The sequence below is a fragment of the Urtica dioica genome, chromosome 1 (assembly GCF_054948205.1).
Source record: "Urtica dioica subsp. dioica isolate 48M chromosome 1, U.dioica_male_clone48M_v1_H2, whole genome shotgun sequence".
Lineage (NCBI taxonomy): Eukaryota > Viridiplantae > Streptophyta > Magnoliopsida > Rosales > Urticaceae > Urtica > Urtica dioica.
Genome location: NC_142756.1, coordinates 1366849 through 1388484, shown reverse-complemented (window position 1 = coordinate 1388484; position 21636 = coordinate 1366849). Strand labels below are relative to the sequence as shown.

The window sequence follows — 21636 nt, the reverse complement described above, 5'->3', positions numbered from 1 at the left end:
CAAAGCTTTGATGCTTTCAAATAAACAATGAGTACTGATCTTTATTTAATTTCGGCCTAGATTTCTGTGGCATCAGAGCAAAGGTGTTTGACGTAATAGGGATGCGAGAGTTCTGTTTGGTTAAGAAGATTCACCCTATCCCTGGTATTGAAAACTCTTTCTTTCTCTCTAAGATCCATTGGAGTCTCAACTGGTTCTTGACTTTTGTGCCATTCAGCCTTAGGACATATGAGTCTGACTCCCATAGGGAAAGGGCTTTGCGATCGAGAAATGCTGCAAACAGGTATTAATACACACTGCTTGTTTTTCCCATAATGTTTATTTCTTGCATATGATTCGAGCTACTTTATTTTTGTATTTATACAAAAAAAAATAAAAATAAAAAATTGATTGGTCATACTTCCCCTAGCCGTTTTCCTGGATCTATTTTTTTTAGGTATAGAGTTTAGGTTGTTGGGCCGGCCGGCCTGTGTGTTTAGGGTGTTTTTCTACAATTTTCCTAAAAAACTATATGTATTAATATTTACATATTTTTATATACTTCTGGCTTGAATTATATGTGTTGTTATAGTATGTCAAAGTGATTATAGTGTTTCTTATTTTTGTTACTTTTTCATTACTGATATTAACTCTTATTTTGAGGAGGTGTACGGAGTGACAAATTGTCCATGCCAACAAGCTAAAAGAAACACAAGATCCAGAAGGTATGTTTCTCTTCATTTACAAGTTAATTTATTTGCCCTCTTATATATAGAATTCACTTATTTATTATCTCTTAATTGCCAAAAGAACTCTTTTTCCCCCAAATTTTGGTTCCTCATTGAATCAATAAGCTTTTCTACAAACTTCTACTCTCAAACATGTAAGTTCTTTTGTACTACAGAGATCAAGCATGGATGATCTGCTTTCCATTGTGGTTGGGACCCACTTTCAGCACAATCAGGTATGTTGATCTCCTAGATAGATACTTTCATGGATTACTAATGTGATTTAACTTTCATGTATTTTCAAGGTCTATTATTCTTTTATATATACAAAAAAACTAATTTCATGTTTGTATCGCAGGAATTTTATCAAGAAATGCGTGGATCTGTGGGAGTCTATACCAAATTGCCAATTTGGAATAGCCAGTGTCATAAATAACTACGAGTTTATTGACCAGGAGTCTTTCTTACCTATGCTTTTCACTAGATACTTGATTATGTTTGAAGTATTTGCTTGAACCTTGAATTTTTTCTAGATTTTAAATAAATATTTGTAACTGATCTCTTCGATTTGCTAGTAGACACGCACATGGTAGGTTCCAGTGGCAAATGGAAGTGGATCATACCCGTTCTCTGTAGATGTTCCCAGGAACGCGAGATCTTTGTTTTCCGATAGAAAAATGACTCCGGCTAAGGCTATTACAAAGTCAATCGTAAGATTCGTAATTTAGAGTTAATTAATCAGCATGGGTTATGAGTTACTCGTTCTGATTTTTTTTCCATGGTAATGATGACTTTGCAGGTTTGACCAATGTGGCGATGCGATCAGCAATCTCGTTCATGATAAAAAGAAGAGTTGGATTTGTTTCTTTGATTTTTAAATATATTTGTGTTTCAGCCATGAAATCTCCTGGAATTGCTGATTATGTTGTGAATGTCTTTTTTGCTTGTGTAGAATCGAAGGTGATATTCCTCCTCTTGTTGAGCTTCTTGACTACTGAGACGCAAAGATGCAGAGAGCTTCTGCGGACCCTCGCTTTTAAGATGGACGAGAACAAAAAACAGGTATAAAACAAAACACGCACTAATATCCTCACATTTTCTCTTGCTGGAAGATATATTCAATGTTCCTGAGTCAAAATCGAGTTTATCTCTTGCAGATTTTTGGCATTACCTACCCTTGTCCTAATGCTTATGTCTGATGAGGCTGCCATACTGTACGAAGCGGTTTGCACTTGCCACATGTTTTTCCCAATGATACTCTGATGGTTTGTCTTTGAGCATTATCTGAAGTGGTCAAGTATTGCAGGTTGGTGTGATTGGTAATTAAGAAAGAAGTTATCCTGGCTGGTGCATTACAGCCTGTGGTTGGGCTACTAAGGTAAATAACCGGATTTTGACTTCTCGCATTGTTATCTGTTTCTAATATCAATTGTAAACCATTTGCCCTTATCTTATTTGAAATGGAAGTACATACTGACAGAAGTAGAAGTTAAGATGTGTGGCTGAAGATATATAATATTTTTCAGAGAGTTTTTCGAGGTTGAGCAAGAACATGCAGGAGCAAGAACAGGCTCTGGTGCTCTTAAGGAGAGGCCGTTGAATCAGGTACAGCTCTTGCTCTTTTACTTACGACTCTACATAAATATCTATGCATAATCTTAGGATTCTCAACTTTGACCTCCTTTATAAATTTTCTAAATTGATTACAGGGAATATAACTTTGTTTCTGGGTTTTTTTTTATTTTTTTTATTTTTCTATATATATATATATATATATATATATATATAAACAAGTTGATTGGTTATCCTTCCCTTTAGTTGTTTTGATTGGCTAATTTTTTTTTTTAATTAAATTTTTTTTCAATCCCCGGCCGGCCAATTTTTTTTTTTTGTTTTTTTTTTGTTTCAGTCAATCAAACACTTGGGGTAGCATAAGCTTCATCTATTATTTCCAAATAAAACTATACACACATTTTTTTCTTTTTGCTGGAAGTATGTGTATATAATAAGTAATAAGTTCTTTTAAGATCATGCGGTTATTATTGTTGACATATATATTGTATTAGATTCCTAACATGTTTTATTTGTTTCTTTCGAATATATGAACTACAAAGAGGCTTGATCCTTCTCTCTCCTAAAAAGGAGAGAGAGAGTATGTAGTCAGCTCAGACTTAGGTTGGAGTACATAGCATTGAAATCTCCTCCGCTATTCCCTTCTGCCTCTGAAGAGACAAAGCTTCATGGATTGCGAAGCATGACCCACGCTGCTTGGAAAACAAGGTACCCATAATGAAAAAAGTTCCAATTTTTAATTTTTATTTATTTATTAAACTCTCGGTAGTTATTGAGTTGTACAACTGCAAGTTTTTTTTACCAGAATCGGTCTCTCATTTTCTTTCCCAACCGATAATTTTCCCGCAGCCGAGCAAGGTAGCGACATTGACATCTTTTTATTTTATTTTATTTTATTATTATTTTTTTTAAGTTTTGCGAGCAGCTTAGGTTTTGCCACAGAGCAGAAGAACTTGTGCGAAAAGGCTCTGCCGGAGAATCCCACATCTTTCTGCGATTTCGATTCCCTCCATTCTGGATCCAAATGCCTCTTTCGTGTCCTCGTAAGTCGTATCGGATCACATTTTCCAGCAAAGCGTTGATGTTTTCAAATAAACAATGAGTACTGATCTTTATTTAATTTCGGCGTAGATTTCTGTGGCATCAGAGCAAAGGTGTTTGACGTAATAGGGATGCGAGAGTTCTGTTTGGTTAAGAAGATTCACCTGTCCCTGGTATTGAAAACTCTTTCCTTCTGTCTAAGATCCATTGGAGTCTCAACTGGTTCTTGACTTTTGTGCCATTCATCAAGGTTTTTTTTAATGTTTGTTTGTCAATTTCAATTCTGATTTCTTTTACGGGTCAGCCTTAGGACATATGAGTCTGACTCCTATTGGGAAATTAAGGGCTTTGCGATTGAGAAATGTTGCAAACAGGTATGTATACACACTGCTTGTTTTTCCCATAATGTTTAATTCTTGCATATGATTCGAGCTACTATATTTTTTTTTATACAAAAATAAAAAATTGATTGGTCATACTTCGCCTAGCGGTTGTTGGGCCGGCCTGTGTGTTTAGGTTTTTTTTTTTTTTTTTTTTTTTTAGTTTCAGTCAAACGGTTGGGGCAGCTTAAGCAACACTACAATTTTCCTAAAAAAATATGTGTATTAATATTTACATATTTTTATATACTTTTGGCTCGAGTTATATGTGTGTTATAGTATATCAAAGTGATTATAGTGTTTCTTATTTTTGTTACTTTTTCATTACTGATATTAACTCTCTTATTTTGAGGAGAAGTAGGGAGTGACAAATTGTCCATGCCAACAAAGCTAAAAGAAACACAAGATCCAGAAGGTATGTTTCTCTTCATTTACAAGTTAATTTATTTGCCCTGTTATATATAGAATTTACTATTTATTATCTCTTAATTGTCAAAAGAACTCTTTTTCCCCTAAATTTTGGTTCCTCATTGAATCAATAAGCTTTTCTACAAACTTCTACTCTCAAACATGTAAGTTCTTTTGTACTACAGAGATCAAGCATGGATGGTCTGCTTTCCATTGTGGTTGGGACCCACTTTCAGCACAATCAGGTATGTTGATCTCCTAGATAGATACTTTCATGGACTACTAATTTGATTTAACTTTCATGTATATTCAAGGTCTATTTTTTTTTTGGGTATTGGGTTTAGGTTGTTGGGCCGGCCGAGTGTTTAGCGTCTATTTTTTAGAGTCTGTCAATGCTTTGGGGGATGTTAATCAATATCTGTTTCTTTAAAAATAAAATTGTTATAAAACTATATATGTATTATATTTTTTTTGGCTTAGAATTAAATTTACATTACGTACTTTCTGTGAAGAATGCTGATTAGGAACCTAGTAGTGCAAGTGTATAGTAGTTCTTTATTATTAATATTGTGCATTGATGTATTGTTACCGTATATATACACTCATTGTTACATTGTGTTACATCAAATTTTAAATTTCTAACAAATTAATATTTCATATGAACTACAAAGGCTTGATCCCCCTTCTCTCTCTCTCCTAAAAAGAGAGAGAGAGAGGGTATGTAGGCAGCTCAGTCTTGACTCGAGTGCAAACACAAAGGACGGGACCGTCATTGTGTAACTTGGAGAACATGCGCTCCAAGCACCACTTCCATATTGTCGACGATTTCAAAGCGCAGACTGCCTGTTCAACTTTGGAGATGTTCTCTGCCTATTTCAAAGCACCATTTGGAGATGTTCAATTTGGTTATCTTTTTTATCAATCTTTTTCACTTTCAGATATGTCTCGTTGGAGCTGGCCCTGACTAGAAACACACTGCTCTAGAGTCTGTTACCATAGTTCTCTATCTTCCAAGGCCACAGCCCGGGTCAATGTTGGGGTTGACATCTGTAGATTAAGTCTTGACATCTGTAGTTCAAGAAGCAGTAAGTGTATACGCGTCTTTTTTTTCTTTTTTTTTCGTGCTTCCGAACTTGTTATGAAGTCTGATGCAGAGTATATTTGATGTACCAAAACACAGGTATGCTTTTTGGGAGTTGGCAACTCCTTCGGGCACTGCGCTAATGATGCTAGACGCTGATAAGATGGTCGTTGATGCTATTTCTCACAGTCTTACTCTTGGCAGTGCGTTGACTTCATTTCTGTGTTACTTCATTTTACGCCTCCAAATAAAGTAACATTGCTATCACTTTTATCAAGCTCTTTCATCATGTGTTACTTCATTTCTGTTCTAATGTGCATATTTACATCTAACAAATAAGTTTTTTTCTCTTCTGGGGAGAGGTTGAGCTTGGTAGTACTAGTCTACTAACGATAGCAATAGAATGTGTGAAGGACTAGGTAGGATAAGTGTCAGTATAGACTTAGAATACGTGCAGAATAACGGTTTGTACAAATTGTGCAACTGCTATTTTATTTTTCTTTATTTTTTTTGCAGGTGCAGTGTATAATATGATAGTAGCTAGGTTGTACAATAGTTAGTTACAGGTATAGTAGCTTGTACCTTTGATGGTTTGTACAGCTTGTGCAACCATTTTTTTCTTTTTTCATGTCTATTTTTTGCAGGTACACTCGTTCCGCATTTGTACATTTTCTGCCAGCTATATGTACATTATCCTAGTTATGGTGTACGTATTGTGACATGTCCTAGCTAGAATTAGATGCATACTTATATCTTATAGTAAGCTCTTCTCTCTTTCCGGGGGAGAGATTGAGCTTGGTAGTATTAGTTTGTAATAACAGTAGAATATGTTAGTATTAAATTAGAATCTTGCAAGAAACTCGTCTCTCATCCCGAGGGAGAGATGTAGTTTGGTGGGATTAGAATCTCGCAATAAGCTCGTCTTTCTTTCTTCCAGGGGAGAGATTGAGCTTGGTAGTATTAAAATCCCGCAATAAGCTCGTGTCTCTTCCCGAGGTAGAGATTGAGCTTGGTAGTACTAGTAACAGTTGAAATTGTAAGTTGCAGGTATAGTAGCTTATACCTGTAATGGTCTTTAAATCATTTTCTCCCTCTTCATGTCTATTTTTTTTGCAGGTACATGTGGATAATTATTTCTAAAAATAAGATCGCCTCTCTACCCGGGGGTAGTAGTACTAGTGTAACAAAAAGTTCGTCTCTCTTCCTGGGGGAGAGATGAAGTTAGGTAGTATTAATTTACTAGGTATAGAAAGTGAGGGCCATTTATATAATGTAGATATATAAATGGAGCTATTTCTCCTTAGTATTGTAGTTTTGATTAAGATTATTCATTTCCATTTATACAATGTTACATTTGTATTTAAATTTATGTTGAGAAGATTTCTAACCCTCAATATGAACTACAAAGGCTTGATCCCTCCTAAAAAGAGGGTATGTAGGCAGCTCAACAATGAGTGCAGCCACCTCGTTTTTTATTTAGTTGCAGGAATAAAAGTCTCCCAAGAATGCATTTTTGATGCCCTGTGTTCACGTAAAACACTCACTCACTGCCCTGGGTTCATTGCATCTGATTCTCACGATCTGGTAACTCCATTATTCGTATCTCTATTTGCAAATTGAAAAAAAAATGTTTCTTTTTTTTTTTTTGCCTGCCTAAAAACATGAGGCTGCCCGAGTAACTTTAAATATCAATTATTTCTTTTGGTCTCGCTAGGTTTGACTTGAATAACTATGATAAGCTGATGAAGATCTTGATTTGATGTATGATGTTCTTTCTGTGGCTGTTATGTACTTTGTGGTGCTTGTCGCTTCTCCTTGCTTTTTCATCACTGCAAATAGCTGCTGGTTATGTGCTAAAAAAGGTCAGATTGTGGTTCTTTCTTTGTGGTATTGTTAGCCTGGCCTTGTGAGACCTTATTATATTTTTATTACGTTTGGTTAATTCAGGGGCTGGAGTTCTGAGGAGTTGTCGGGTTGAAAAGTAGTGTACTGGACTTGGAATCTGATGCAAATAAGTTGCCTAGCTTCATGCCACGCTCTAGTTCTTTTTTTGTGGATAGCAAGCTGGTATGTTCTTTCACCAATGATTTATGAGAAAAAAAAAAAAAACACAGATGTAATCACCAGACAAGCTTATGTACTAAATAGGGGGTTTGTTTTATAAGAGCAAGATTTATGTTGATTGAATGCAGTCCCGTTTCATGTTTAAGGGAGAATCTGTAGGAATATGTATCCATTCAAAAATGATTTTCTTTTTCCTTGCAATTATTTTCGTGCCATTTTGTAAATGATGAATTATGTGTTTTCAAGGTTGGCTACTTTTGGCTGATCAACATGTATGTTGGTGATCCTCTAGACAAGGCTGCACCCAAGGGAATCGATTCAGAAGGTATGCTTCTTTTCTTCTAAACTGTTTGTTTTTTTCTTTCCATCATTCATCTTCATTAACAATCGTCTATGCCATAGTCTCAATACGAACTATCACCTTCTCACCTTCGAATTCATAGTTAGATACTTTCGTGGGTTTCTAAAGGGATTTGACTTTTCATGTGTTTCAAGGTCTATTATTTTTTATATATACAAAAAAAAAATATTGATTAACCTCTCCCAAATGTTTTGGCTGGTTCTTAAAAAATTTGTCATAGGTTTTTTTTTTTTTTTTTTTTTTTTGGTAGAGGGTCTAGGTTGTTGTGCCGGCCGAGTATCTAGGGGTCTATTTTTTAGAGCCTGTCAAATCTTTTGGGAGATGTTAATCAATATCTATTTCTTTAAAAATTAAAAAAATTCTTATAAAACTATATGTATTATATTTTTTAGCTTAAAATTATATGAAGTTACATTCCTTTATGTACTTTTTGTGAAAAAATGTTGATTAGGAACCTAGTAATTCTTTATTTGTTAAACAACACGAATTAGCAGATCAAAACACAAACAAGATAATAACTTCATGCGCAAGCAATCTAGAGCGATTGAGTGCCAAGAACAAAGAAGGATAGAATGGACGCGAGGATTTATCCTGGTTCGGATCAATACGATTCTAATCCAGCTAGGGCACGAGAACTCAAATCTCCACTATGCTTAGAACCAATTACACGCGAGAATCCACACAAAACCGAGTCCCAAAGAATAAACCCAGAGTTCGATCACAAGCCGATCGATCCTCAATACAAGAGTCACTTAGGTGTTTCCCTAAGAATCGAGATCCTAATCTCGTTCTTCTCTCTCTAGAAACCTCTATCTAGTAATTCTCTCACACATTCTTTTCTCTATTTTTCCTCACGAATGAATCTGATAACAACTCAAGTCCGAGCACTTTAGTACTTATACTGCAAGTCTAGATCCGAGACAGTTATTCCTAACTGCCTTGCTGACGTGACGTGGCTCTGACTTGAACTGAGCGTGTGTGTGATGTGGCTGACCATAGACTCCACAAATCTCCACCTTGGTCGAACACATCACTGTTGTGTCATTCTCTTGTTCCCGTGCCCTTCCTTGCTGATCTACTACTTGATCAGTTTCAGCAATTCAAGAGCCTCCTTGAACTTGTTGATTGGTACTGCTTTAGTGAATACATCCGCAAGGTTTATCTCTATTGAGATCTTCTCAATGATAACCTGACCACTATTTATCACATCCTTGATAAAATGTAGTCTCACATCTATGTGCTTTATTCTCTCATGAAATACATTGTTTTTTGATAAGTGTATTGCACTCTGAGAATCACAATGCATAAAAGTTTCATTTTCACCCAAGCCTAGATCTTTCACAAAGCCTTTAAGCCACATTGCCTCCTTGATGGATTCTGTCAGAGCAATGTACTCGGCTTCTGTTGTTGATAGAGCTACTACATTTTGCAAAGATGCCTTCCAGCTCATGGTATTTCCTCCAACTGTGAATACGTAACCTGCAAGTGATTCTCTTGTCTAGATCAGTTGCATAATCTGAATCGCAATAGCTAACAACCTTGCAAGCTTGATCTTCATCACCATTGAACACCATCTTCATGTCCATGCTTCCTTTGATGTACCTCACTAGCCATTTAGCAGCTTGCCAGCGCTCTCTAGCGCTCTCTACTTGGTCTGCTCATGAATTTGCTGATTAAGCTCACACCATGAGCTATATTAGGTCTTGTACTGATCATTGCATACATACAACTCCCTACACAGTTTGAGCAGGGAATGTTCTTCAAACTCTTGAACTGCCTTTAGTTTGAACTGAGCTCCAACTGGAGTTGAGACACTATTTGAATCACTCGGATCAAACAGATCAACCACATTTATGAGATATCCTTCTTGAAATAGAGTGAGCCTTCTCTGAATTCTGTTTCTCTTTATGTCCATGCCTAAAATTCTTGAAGCCGGGCCTAGATCCTTCATCTCAAACTCAGAATTAAGTTGAGTCTTCATCTTTAGTAGCTCAGCCTTGTCTTTGCAAGCAATTAACATGTCACCTACATAGATCAGTAGGTACATGTAACTACCACTCCTCAGCTTGGTGATGTAGACATAAGTATCATATTTGCTTCTTGAGAATCCTTGATTCATCATGAACTCATCAAATTTGAGGTATAGAGAGATCTCTATACCTCAAATTTGAGTCCATAGAGAGATCTCTTGAGCAGACAAGACTTAGATCCAGTTGAGAAACCCTCTGGTTGCATAAACACCTCATCATCTAGTGTCTCATGTAGAAAAGCTGTTCTTACATCCATTTGCTCTAACTCTAGGTCTTGTATGGCCGTGGCTGAGAGCATAAGTCTGATGGAAGTATGTTTCATCACAGGGGAGAAGGCTTCATGGTAATCAACACACCACTTGAGAATTCCCTTTTGCCACCAATCTAGCATTATATCTAGGCTTCTTAATCCTTGGAATGCCTGGTTCCAGCTTGTAGACCCACTTGCAGCCTATAATTCTTTTATTTGTGGGTCTCTCCACCAAAATTCATGTCTAATTCTTCTCGAGTGATTCTATCTCTTCAGTCATGGCCTTGAACCACATCTCTTTCTGATTGCCGTGTTGAGCTTATCTGAAGCTTTGAGGCTAGTCTTCAATTGTCTCCGCAATGTTTAGAGCAAAGGCAATGAGATCAGCCTCAACAAATCTTGTTGGAGGTGTGATTTTTCTTCTGGTTCTATCTCTAGTCAACTGATAGTCACTGAGCTCTTTCGTGTCATGTTGGCATCCTTGATCTTGATCTTGAGCTTGTTCATCTGTTTCTAGATTTCCTTGAAAACTTGCACTTGTGATTCGGCTCCACATTGATCTTGAATGCCTTGTATCTTTGGTATGACTTGTTGTACCTGTGGGGAGTTTTCTTGTCTCTGATCAAGCTGTGAGCTTGTCTGAGTTTCAGTGTTAGTCTTATTGAAAACAATTTCATTGAAGACACCATCTCTACTTATGACAACCATATTGTCATCAATAAGAGACACTCTATACTCTTTCACACCATCAGGATAACCTAGAAAGACACCATTCTTGGCTCTAGAATTAAGCGTAGGATAACCTAGAAGGACACCTTTCTTGGCTCTAGGATTAAGCTTGCCCTGACTGGTATATTGAACATAGACTATGCAGCCAAAGGGTCTAAGGTGACTATACTCAGATTTGTGTCAAGACCGCACTTCTTCAGGTACCTTAAAGTCTATGGAAGAGTTTGGGGACCTATTGATGAGGTAACATGCTGTGGAAGCTGCTTCTACCCAAAAGGATTTGGATAAACCAGACTTAGCTAACATACACCTAACCTTATCCATAATGGTTTTTAATAGCAGAGATAATATGGCGGAATGTTTTCTTTATTATTGAAACTGGAATTTGTAGATTACAAGAATAACTAAAATCCACAAACGTAGCTAACAGTACTTACAGCTAATAAAGAAATACAATTTACTTATTTATTATTTGCTGATATTCAGGAACTAATCTCTAATAAACAGGAACAAACTAACGCCTATACATGACCTAACTTCTATACACGGTTTTAATACTTATCTCGACACTCCCCCTCAAGCTGGAGCAAAGATATCAATCATGCCCAGCTTGAATAATAAGTCTTCAAACACCTGCTTGTAGAGGCCTTTGGTGAGGACATCGGCCAATTGTTATGCTGTTGGAACATATGGCATGCAAATTTCACCTCCTTCAAGCTTTTCTTTAATGAAATGACGATCGATTTCCACATGTTTCGTCCGGTCATGCTGCACCGGATTATGGGCAATGTTGATCGCAGATTTGTTGTCACAAAAGAGTTTCATAGGTTTGTCCACCTCAACCCTTAGTTCTTCTAAAATCCGTCTAAGCCATATGGCTTCGCACACTCCTTGTGCCATAGCTCGATATTCTGCCTCAGCACTACTTATTGCTACCACATTCTGCTTCTTGCTCCTCCAAGTTACGAGATTTCCCCATACAAACGTGCAGTAGGCAGATGTTGATCTTCGGTCTTCTGAGGAACCTGCCCAGTCAGCATCAGTGAATACCTCAACTTGTCGATTGCTGTTTTTGGTGAACAAAATTCCCTTTCCTGGACTTCCTTTGAGGTAGTGTAGAATTCTGTAGACGGCTTGGAGATGAGTTTCTGATGGATCATGCATGAACTGACTTACACAGCCCACAACAAAGGATATATCAGGTCTAGTGTGAGCTAGATAAATTAGTTTACCCACTAATTTTTGATAGCGAACTCTGTTGGCGGGAACATCTGAGTCACTTCTTCGAAGCTTGTGATTTGGATCCATGGGAGTCGATACCGGTTTGCAGCCTAGGAGACCTGTTTCCTTTAGAAGGTCAAGGACATATTTCCGCTGGGAAATAGCTATTCCTTTTGGAGACCTTGCTACTTCCATTCCCAAGAAGTATTTGAGATTTCCGAGATCCTTAATCTCAAATTGTTGAGCTAGAAACTTCTTTAGGCTTGCTAGTTCCACTTCATCATCTCCTGTCATGACCATATCATCGACATAGACGATTAGTATGGCTATTTTACCTCTTGTGTGCTTGTAGAAGAGAGTATGATCTGAATGGGACTGAGTGTAGTTCTTCTCCTTCATGGCCTTAGAGAACCTTCCAAACCAGGCCCGATGGGACTGCTTAAGACCATATAGAGCTTTCTTGAGCCTACACACTTTTCCAATTGACCTGCCATTCTCAAAACCTGCAGGAATTTGCATAAACACCTCTTCTTCAAGGTCACCGTTCAAGAAGGCGTTCTTGACATCGAACTGAAGCAGTGGCCAATCACGATTAGCTGCTAGGGACAATAAGACTCTCACTGTGTTTAACTTAGCCACCGGTGCAAATGTCTCCTCATAATCCAGGCCATAAGTTTGAGTGAACCCTCTAGCGACTAGCCTGGCTTTAAATCTCTCTATCTTCCCGTCAGCGTTGTATTTTATGGTAAACAACCATTTGCAGCCTACAACCTGTTTTCCACTTGGTAAAGTGGTGAGTTCCCAGGTTTGATTACTCTTTAGGGCTCTCATTTCTTCTAAAACAGCCTCTCTCCACTTCGGAATACTTAGAGCTTCTTCGATAGACAAGGGAACTTCATCATCAGTAATGCTAGTGGTAAAGGCTCGAAAGGTAGGAGATAGATTTTGATATGAGACATGGTTGGATATGGGGTGTTTGGTACATGTTCAGACTCATTTCCTAAGTGATATGGGCTCATCATTTGACTCGATTGGATCTTCTAATGACTCGTGAATAGGTGGGACACTAGACTCGTGAATATGTGGAATAGATGGAACAAAATGAACTTTACCTTGGTCCTTGCTCGGTTCTGATGAGGGCTTTGCAGCAGGAGACTCCAAATCTGTCCTTCTCCGTTTCCTTCTCAAGTATACACGGATGTCAGGGATTGGGGCTGAAGTAGTAGTGGTTTCCAGCTCTTTAGGATCAGACCTGTTTGTTGTAGCATTTTCGACAATAGTATCCTGATTTGTATCATTTGTTTCTTGGTTTTTGTTTGTAGTTTCCACAGTTTTTTCTTTTTCTATTTCCACAGTTTGTTCCTCGATCTGGACAGGTTTAGGCATGACATATAACTCCCAAAATTTATCTTCATTTTCATTCTCCCCCTGAAGAGAAATTGTGGGAAAGAAAGGTTGATTTTCAAAAAATGTGACATCCTTACTTACAAAAATTTTGCCCGAGCTAGGTTCAAAACACTTATATCCTTTTAGAGTTGGAGAAAAACCTAAGAAAACACATTTAGTGGCCCTAGGATCTAACTTATCTCTTTTGTTGGCAAGAACATGAATAAACACGGTACAACCAAAAACTTTAGGTGATAAAGTTGTGAAATGTCTATTTTCCGGAAAATATTTTTGAAGAGTAGATATGGGAGTTTGATAGTCAAGTACTCGGCTTGGCATCCTATTAATTAGGTACGAAGCAGTGAGTACGGCCTCTCCCCAAAACCTTTTTGGAACGTTCATAGAAAACATTAGGGCTCGGGCAACTTCAAGAAGATGTCTATTTTTCCTTTCGGCAATTCCATTTTGTTGCGGTGTATCAACACACGAGCTGTGATGGAGGATGCCTTGCTCAGCAAGAAACTGACCTAAAATGCTATTAAAATATTCCTTCCCATTATCAGTCCGAAAAACTTGAATTTGGGTCTGAAATTGAGTTTTTATCATAGCATTAAAAGTTTTAAAAGTGTGAGCTGCTTCAGATTTTTCTTTTAGGAGATAAATCCATGTGTTCCTAGTGTGATCATCGATAAAGGTTATAAACCACCGTGTTCCTGATATGTTTTTCACTCTAGAAGGCCCCCAAATGTCACTATGTATCAATGAAAAAGGTTTTGAAGGCATATATTTTAGAGTTGGATAAACAGATCTTTTGTGTTTTGCAAACTGACAAATATCACATTGAAAATGATCAAGATTTTTATTCTTAAACAAAGCTGGAAATAAATGTTTCAAATAACCAAAACTAGGGTGACCAAGTCGAAAATGCCACAACATTATTTCATCTCCTAAAGATAAGAAACTAGAACACTTCGGTATCTGACATTGTTTACTTGAGCTTTCTTCGGAGTCTAGATAGTAGAGCCCTCCGCTTTCTTTAGCATTGCCAATCATCTTCTCCGAACGAAGGTCCTGAAATAGACAACCATTGGATGTGAATATTAAGCGACAGTGAGACTCGGTTGTTAGTTTATGCACTGACAAAAGATTGTAGGATAAGTTTGGGACGTGAAGGACATTTTGTAGAGTAAGAGAGGGTGAAAGAATGATGGAACCTTTCCCGGCAATGGATGAGAGATTTCCATCTGCAGTTTTAATCTTTTGACATCCAGAAGAAGGGAAATATGACGAAAACATGTACGAAGAACTAGTCATATGATCTGTGGCCCCTGAATCTATGATCCAGGGGTCGGGTTTTTCTAAGGAGGAATTGAAGGCTGTAGGGTAACTACCTTTTTGAGCCAAAGAGGATGAGGGATCTGCTGATGATGAAGCATTCTGATGAGAGTTCCAGAGTCTATAGAGCTGCTCTAAATTTTCCTTGCTGAAGGACTGATCAGAAGACGGAGCTCCTTTTGGAGTGTCGGAGGTGACCTGATATGCTCCTTTGTTGTCCCGTGAAGATCTGTTTGGTGGAGAGTCAGCAGGCTTGCCGTGAAGCTTCCAGCATTTAGCCTTAACGTGCCCCACTTTGTTGCAGTGTTCGCAGACAGGGCGCTCAGATCGCTTGTATGGTCGGCTGGGCTCAGGTCTGGAGGTAAACAGCGCCGAGGTATCTGGTTGAGACGCCGTGTTATTACCTCCCGGTCCAAGCATGACGTGACGCCGGCTTTCTTCGCGACGAACCTCAGCAAAGACTTCTCTGGTATTGGGAAGAGGCTCGCGGCCTAGGATTCTTCCGCGTACCTCATCAAGCTCTTTATTCAGGCCCACCAAGAAGTCGAAGACTCTCTCTTTTTCCACGGTTTTTTGATAGAAGGCGCTATCTTGTGGACAGCTCCATTCATAGTTGCAGTAGAGATCCAATTCTTGCCATAGCGTTTTGAGGTCGGTGTAGTATTGAGTGACGCTCTTCTCCCCTTGTTTAGCCTTCCGGAGTCGAGTCTTGATCTCAAAGAGCTGACCTGCATTACCCAAATCAGAATATGTTTCCTTCACGGCAGACCAGATCGCGTTCGCCGTTGATAAGAATAAGTACGTCCTTCCTAGGCTTGGCTCCATCGAATTCACCAGCCATGACATGATCATAGAATTCTCTGCTTCACACTTTTCGTAACCTTCATCCTTTATTTTTGGTTTAGTCACAGATCCGGAGAGATAGCCGAATTTGCCCTTCCCTTGGACATATAGCTTAACGGACTGTGACCATTCCATGAAGTTACCTCCATTAAGTTTATGAGAGGTAATAGAGTAGCTTTGAAGGGTTTCAGAGTGAGAATGAGGGAAGGTGTTTGTACTGTTAGTACGAACAGATTCACCTGTAGAACAGGTACTGGTATTACTCGGCTCTGCCATGAGGAATTGGCTAGAACCGTATATGTGTTTGTGTGTTTAGCTCTGATACCATAATAGCAGAGATAATATGGCGGAATGTTTTCTTTATTATTGAGACTGGAATTTATAGATTACAAGAATAACTAAAATCCACAAACGTAGCTAACAGTACTTACAGCTAATAAAGAAATACAATTTACTTATTTATTATTTGCTGATATTCAGGAACTAATCTCTAATAAACAGGAACAAACTAACGCCTATACATGACCTAACTTCTATACACGGTTTTAATACTTATCTCGACAGTTTTGTTGAATCTCTCAGCAACTCCATTTTGCTGTGGAGTATAGGGACACGTGTTTCCTAGATATACCCCACTTAGAGCAAAAATTATCAAACTAAGAGTGTCAAAATTCTAACCCATTATCAGTCCTAAGGCGTTTCACTCTCCTATATGTTTGATTCTCAACTAAGGTTTTCTAGGTCACAAATTTCTCAAAAGATTCATCTTTGGTCATAAGAAAGTATATCCAGACTTTCCTAGAACAGTCATCAACAAAAGATATTAAATAGACATTTAGACAAAGAAATTGGTACTTGTGGAGAACCTTATAGATCACAGTGAATGTAATCAAGAGTTTCCTTTGTCTTGTGAATTCCTTTATGAAAGCTGCTTATGAGCCTTACCTAAGATGCAACTTTCACAAAATTCAAGTGTTGTCAGGTTGGAGCTCTTGATTAGCCCCTGCTTAGTCAATTCTTGGAGGTCTCTGATGCTCATGTGGCCAAGTCTCTTGTGCCAAATGACAACATCTGATTGGTGCCTTGTGATTGACTCCACCTCGCCTGTTATGGTCTCTCTTCAAGAACATACATACCATTTTCCAGATTTCCTTTCAGGGCTTGTAAGATGCCCTTTGAATATCTTGATGACTCCACCTTGAACTTTGTATGAATATCCTGCTTTATCAAGAACACCGAGTGAGATTAGATTCCTTTTGAGTTCTGGAATATATCTCACTTCCTTCATGATTTTGATTGAGTCATCTGGTCTCTTGATCTTCACAGAACCAACACCATGGACATCACATATATGGTTGTTTCCCATGAACACTTTCCAATTACTGGGTTGATAATCAAAGAGCCATTCCTTTCTTGGTGTCGTGTGGAAACTGCAACCTGAGTCCAAGATCCATTGATCCTTTGGATCATCATCAGAGACTGTCAACACTTCTACATAATCAAGCCCACTTGGTACATTTGCTGAATCCTCTAATGTGCTTGTCTCTGGACTTATCTTCCTCTCTGGACATTGACGTCTCCAATGCCCTTGTTGCAATTTCAGCAAACAGTCTTTGACTTGGACTTTTTTTTCCCTTTTCTCTCTTCTCAATCCTTCATCTCACATTGAGTCCTTCAGCTCGCGCGCTCTTGGGGTTGGCCTTGAGATCAAGCTCCTTGGAAAATGCTGCAGAGACAACCTCATCAAGTGTTAAGAGTTTCTCTGCCATACTTAAGAGTATCGCATAATTGTTCATAGGCTTTAGGGAGAGAGTTGAGTAAGAAGATGGCTTGATCCTCTTCGTTAATTTCGACATCAAGATTCTCAAGATCAGAGACGAGTTTGGTGAACTTCCACATTTTCATCAATTGATTTCTGATCATTCATCTTGCAGTTGTAGAACTTTTGCTTCAAACAGATTCTTGTAGGTAGAGTCTTTTTCAAGTACAACGACTCAAGCTTGAGCCACATTCCCGCCGATGATTCCTCTTTAATCACTTTTCTCAGGTTCTGATCGTTGAGACTCAAGATGATTGCATTTTTCGCCTTTAGTATCTCTTGTTTCCGATCTGGTGTCAGCGTCTGTGACATCTTCGATTCGCCTTTCAGAGCTTCGTCAAGCCCTAGATTTCCGAGGTGCACTTCCATCTTGATCGTCCATAGAATGAAATCATTCTTGCCGTCGAACTTCTCGATGTCGGATTTGGTGTTGACATTGTTGAATCTTGATAAGGGATTCTACGAGGTATAGCTCCAATCCGTCGATGCGAAGTAAGGCTTGAGATTTCTGAACTAAGATGAGCAAAGAAGGCTCTAATACCAATTTGTTAGAGTAAACAACACGAAAAGTGGAAATCTCACACGAATTAGCAGATCAAAACACAAACAAGATAATAACTTCATGCACAATCAATCTAGAGCGATTGAGCGCCAAGAACAAAGAAGGATAGAATGGACGCGATCCTAATCCTGCTAGGGCACGAGAACTCAAATCTCCACTATGCTCAAAACCAATTACACACGAGAATCCACACAAAACCGAGTCCCGAAGAATAAACCCAGAGTTTGATCAGAAGTCGATCGATCCTCAATACAAGAATCACTCAGGTGTCCCTAAGAATTGAGATCCCAATCTCGTTCTTCTCTCTCTAGAAACCTCTCTCTAGTAATTCTCTTACACTTATTCTTTTCTATGTTTTTCCTCACGAATGAATCTTGTTGTTACGCTTTACGTTGGCTTTATTTTTTAGTGCAAGTTATAAGGAAAGATGTCAGTCTTCATGCTCTAGCTTCAGGTAAGATATCCTTCCTCCTATGCGTAGACTGTATTTCTAGCAAGTTTCCGGTTTTGCCAGATTGCCTTGCTGGTGATTTTATTGTGCAATATTCTTGAGAGTATGGGTAAGGAAACCCTAGATACACTTCCAGGATTGTACGGTTGTTATAAAAGTCATGCGCTATCCCCTTTAGCAGTCTTTACGCTTTATCAAAATACTTTGGACTTCTAGACGTGCAAGACTGGCGGACTGAGAAATTTTGTGTATTGATAAAAGCGGTGTTATTCATCAAATACTATTCGAGAAGATTGAGTGTTTGAGTGATTTGAGTTCTGTGTTTACGTGATTGAAGACTCACGTGCGATTGAAGACTGAAGACGTTCGAGAGACGTTTGCTCGAAGAGTGGAATCGAGGAGGATCTCAAATTTAAGGAGAATCTTTGGTCTAGGTATTCACTTGTGGTAATAGGTTCTAGAGCTTTGATTTTGCGTTGTAATCATATAAAACATTGCTTGTACTATTGACTACTATATAGTAAAATCATTTCCACTGACAGAGTGCCCCCAGACGTATGCGTTGTTGCATTGAACTCGGTAATCATATTGTGCGTCTTTTATTTATTGCACTGTTTTGTTGTTCATCCGTTATTTGTGTTCAAGCAAGTCATCGAAAACATTGTCAATACATTTTGTGCGACATCTTGTCTTTGTGTCTACTGGGGAATGTGATCTAAAGCGCGAACTCAGCCGCTTAAATGGGGAACTTGACCAGATGACTAAATCTGTTAGGATGTCGAACTCTGGCACTGATAGCCAGGATAAAACAGTGGTCATCATGACAGATTTAGTCATCTTGTCAAGTTCCCCATTTAAGCGGCTGACTTCACGCTTTAGATCAAGTTCCCCAGTAGACACAAAGACAAGATGTCACACACAATGTATTGACAATGTGTTCGATAACTTGCTTGAACACAAATAATGGATAAACAACAAAACATTGCAATAGATAAAAGACGCACAATATGGTTACCCAGTCCGGTGCAACAACACCCTCGTCTGGGGGCACTCTGCCAGTGGAAAGAATTTCATTGTATAGTAGTCAGTAGTACAAGCAATGTCTTATATGATTACAACACAAAATCAAAGTCTTAGAACCTATTACCACAAGTGAATACCTAGACCAGTGACTCCCCCTGAATTTGAGATCTTCCTCAATTCCACTCTTCGAGCAAACGCATATGCTCGGACGTCTTCAGTCTTCAACCGCACGTGAGTCTTACCATTCCATGCAATGAAGACACGTTTATTGATCTCATTTCAAGCTTAAATTAATTATTTCTCATAATTTAGAGTAGTTGATTACAGTGTAACATCTTTTGTAGATTAGATGTCTACAATACAATGTATATAATGGTTTCTCATTCCTATGTGGAGTTGCTTAATATTGCTCCCTCATGAGAAACTTTTGGAGGATGATATAATTATAGAATGATTAATTTTTACAAACACGCTTTGCTCACTAATTTAGCGTGGTTGTGCCTTGATATCCAACGTTTAATTTTACTATATATTTCCGGATAATATATTAAATAAATATTTCTCAATTTGCCACGGCAAATCATCAACGACTTCTTTTAACACTAGTATCTAAACAGACTATTTTCAGAGAAGAAATAGAGTTGAGAGAGTAATTTATTGTATAGTCCGGACCTAAATGATAAATATATGAAGGCCTTTTAAATAGAATTAATTCCTTTTTTTACCCGCTGGACTCGTATCTCGATTTCATTTCACCCCCTGGACTCGGGATTGTTGCAGAACTAATCTCAGAACTTAGACACGTGTTACAACTTGCCACTTCCGTCAGTATTTGGACGTTAAATTTAACTTTTTGATGACGTGTCAATATTTTAAAGGGTATAATAGTATTTTCTATTATCCTAAATACTTTTAATATTTAAATATAGTTATCAAATATTTAAATAATTAAATATTTCTATCTCTCTCGTCTCTCTCTCTCTCTCTTTCCTTTCATCTTCTCTTCTTCTCTTCTTCTCTGCAAAATCCAATCCCGCTGAACAAAATAAAAAAAAACAAAAAAAACAAAGGGACTAATAACAATATTTTTTCTTCTTCTTGTTTGGTGCTAAATACAGAAAAGAATTATCATATTCAAAATAAAAAAACGAAGAAAACCAACAGGAGACAAACCCAAAACACATACCCACAAACATACACATTCATAGTGCAGAGTAAAACACAAAGCCGTGGTATTTATACCTAAAAAAAATAAAAATACGAATCAACTCAAAGAAAAAGCTCAAAGGAGGTCCTAACTGAATCTGGGTTGGACCTGAACAGGTTATGATTATTGGCGGCCGGAGCGGCATCGAAAGTCTCCCAATTGATGGTGATCACGACATTGGCGGTCGGAGAATTGAAATTCCTCGCCGGAGCGTGGCGGTGATGGTGCGTCGAAGAGTTCCTAAACGAGTGCCTCGGCTCTTGCCGAACGAGTTCCTTCCCAGCTCCGAGCCGACAATATTATTATTCTTTTGACGTCCACCGGAGAGCCACCACAGGTTCTGGTGGCGATTTCTTTGCGCGAGAACAATGGCGGAGATTTCGCCGGAGTCGCGAGATCTTTGATGGCGAGATTGAAGAACGCACACCGCGAAACCCACACCTCACCGCCTCTCTCTCTGCTCGCGCGAGTCTACCACCACCCAGACGAAGCGCGCCACCCACGGCCTCTGACAGACCGCGCCGAGATAGCTCTTCTCCGACGAACCCCTTCGCGTGAGCACCACCCACCAGTTTTCGCGCGAGTTTCAACCCATCTCCGCTCGCGTGCAAGACTAGCCACCCACCAGTTTTCGTGCGAGCAGCCAAGCCACCACAGCACGAGTTTCGACCCATCTCCGTTCGCGCCGACCAAGGGCCACCGGAGAAGCCAAGCGGCCCAAGCTAGGAGTGAACGTCGGGAGACTCAATTGAGGTAAAAATCTGATTTTGGATTTTGGGAATTAGGGTTTATTAGCTGTTTTGGTGGTTTGTGCGTGTTTTATTTGTGATGCCCGAGAGTTGGATAATTTTGTTTATTATTGAAGAAAAGAAAAAAATGCAGAGAAGAAAAGAACAAGAAGAAGAAAAAAGGAAAGAAATAGAGGAGAGAGAGATAGAAATATTTAATTATTTAATATGATAATAATATTTAAATATTAAAAGTATTTAGGATAATAGAAAATACTATTATACCCTTTAAATATTGCCACTTCATCAAAAAGTTAAACTTAACGTCCAAATACTGACGGAAGTGGCAAGTTGTAACACGTGTCTAAGTTCTGAGATTAGTTCTGCAACAATCCCGAGTTCAGAGGGTGAAATGAAATCGATGTACGAGTCCAGGGG

The 21636-nt window shown here is 38.5% G+C and overlaps 2 protein-coding genes across 2 annotated transcripts; one reads left to right on the top strand and one right to left on the bottom strand.

Annotated features, from left to right (window-relative positions):
* Nucleotides 1-2: 2 nt before the first annotated feature.
* Nucleotides 3-21223, top strand: LOC149406117 (uncharacterized). Its single transcript, XM_089616005.1, has 11 exons — nucleotides 3-144; nucleotides 218-283; nucleotides 4062-4115; nucleotides 4294-4353; nucleotides 4813-4969; nucleotides 5047-5193; nucleotides 5289-6773; nucleotides 6904-7051; nucleotides 7137-7256; nucleotides 7500-7578; nucleotides 20587-21223. Exons 1-6 carry the CDS (start codon nucleotides 102-104, stop codon nucleotides 5090-5092), a joined length of 426 nt encoding a protein of 141 aa, XP_089472131.1. The 5' UTR covers nucleotides 3-101; the 3' UTR covers nucleotides 5093-5193; nucleotides 5289-6773; nucleotides 6904-7051; nucleotides 7137-7256; nucleotides 7500-7578; nucleotides 20587-21223.
* Nucleotides 10408-17177, bottom strand: LOC149406118 (uncharacterized). Its single transcript, XM_089609812.1, has 10 exons — nucleotides 17073-17177; nucleotides 16688-16867; nucleotides 16545-16626; nucleotides 15948-16029; nucleotides 14407-15625; nucleotides 14223-14301; nucleotides 13600-13757; nucleotides 12957-13272; nucleotides 11331-12737; nucleotides 10408-10652 (listed from the first exon to the last, which is right to left on the bottom strand). Exons 1-10 carry the CDS (start codon nucleotides 17175-17177, stop codon nucleotides 10408-10410), a joined length of 3873 nt encoding a protein of 1290 aa, XP_089465938.1.
* Nucleotides 21224-21636: the final 413 nt, after the last annotated feature.

Excerpts from the sequence above, each read along its gene's own strand:
- LOC149406117 (XM_089616005.1), top strand. The coding sequence starts at position 102 with ATGCGAGAGTTCTGTTTGGTTAAGAAGATTCACCCTATCCCTG. Across the intron at positions 284-4,061 it reads TCGAGAAATGCTGCAAACAG|GGAGTGACAAATTGTCCATG; the intron begins GTATTAATACAC and ends GAGGAGAAGTAG. Across the intron at positions 4,116-4,293 it reads AGAAACACAAGATCCAGAAG|AGATCAAGCATGGATGGTCT; the intron begins GTATGTTTCTCT and ends TTTGTACTACAG.
- LOC149406118 (XM_089609812.1), bottom strand. The coding sequence starts at position 17,177 with ATGGCAGAGAAACTCTTAACACTTGATGAGGTTGTCTCTGCAGCATTT. Across the intron at positions 16,030-16,544 it reads GAAAGGAAATCTGGAAAATG|GAAACACGTGTCCCTATACT; the intron begins GTATGTATGTTC and ends GGGTATATCTAG. Across the intron at positions 13,758-14,222 it reads AGACTCCGAAGAAAGCTCAA|GTCAGTTTCTTGCTGAGCAA; the intron begins GTAAACAATGTC and ends ATAGCATTTTAG.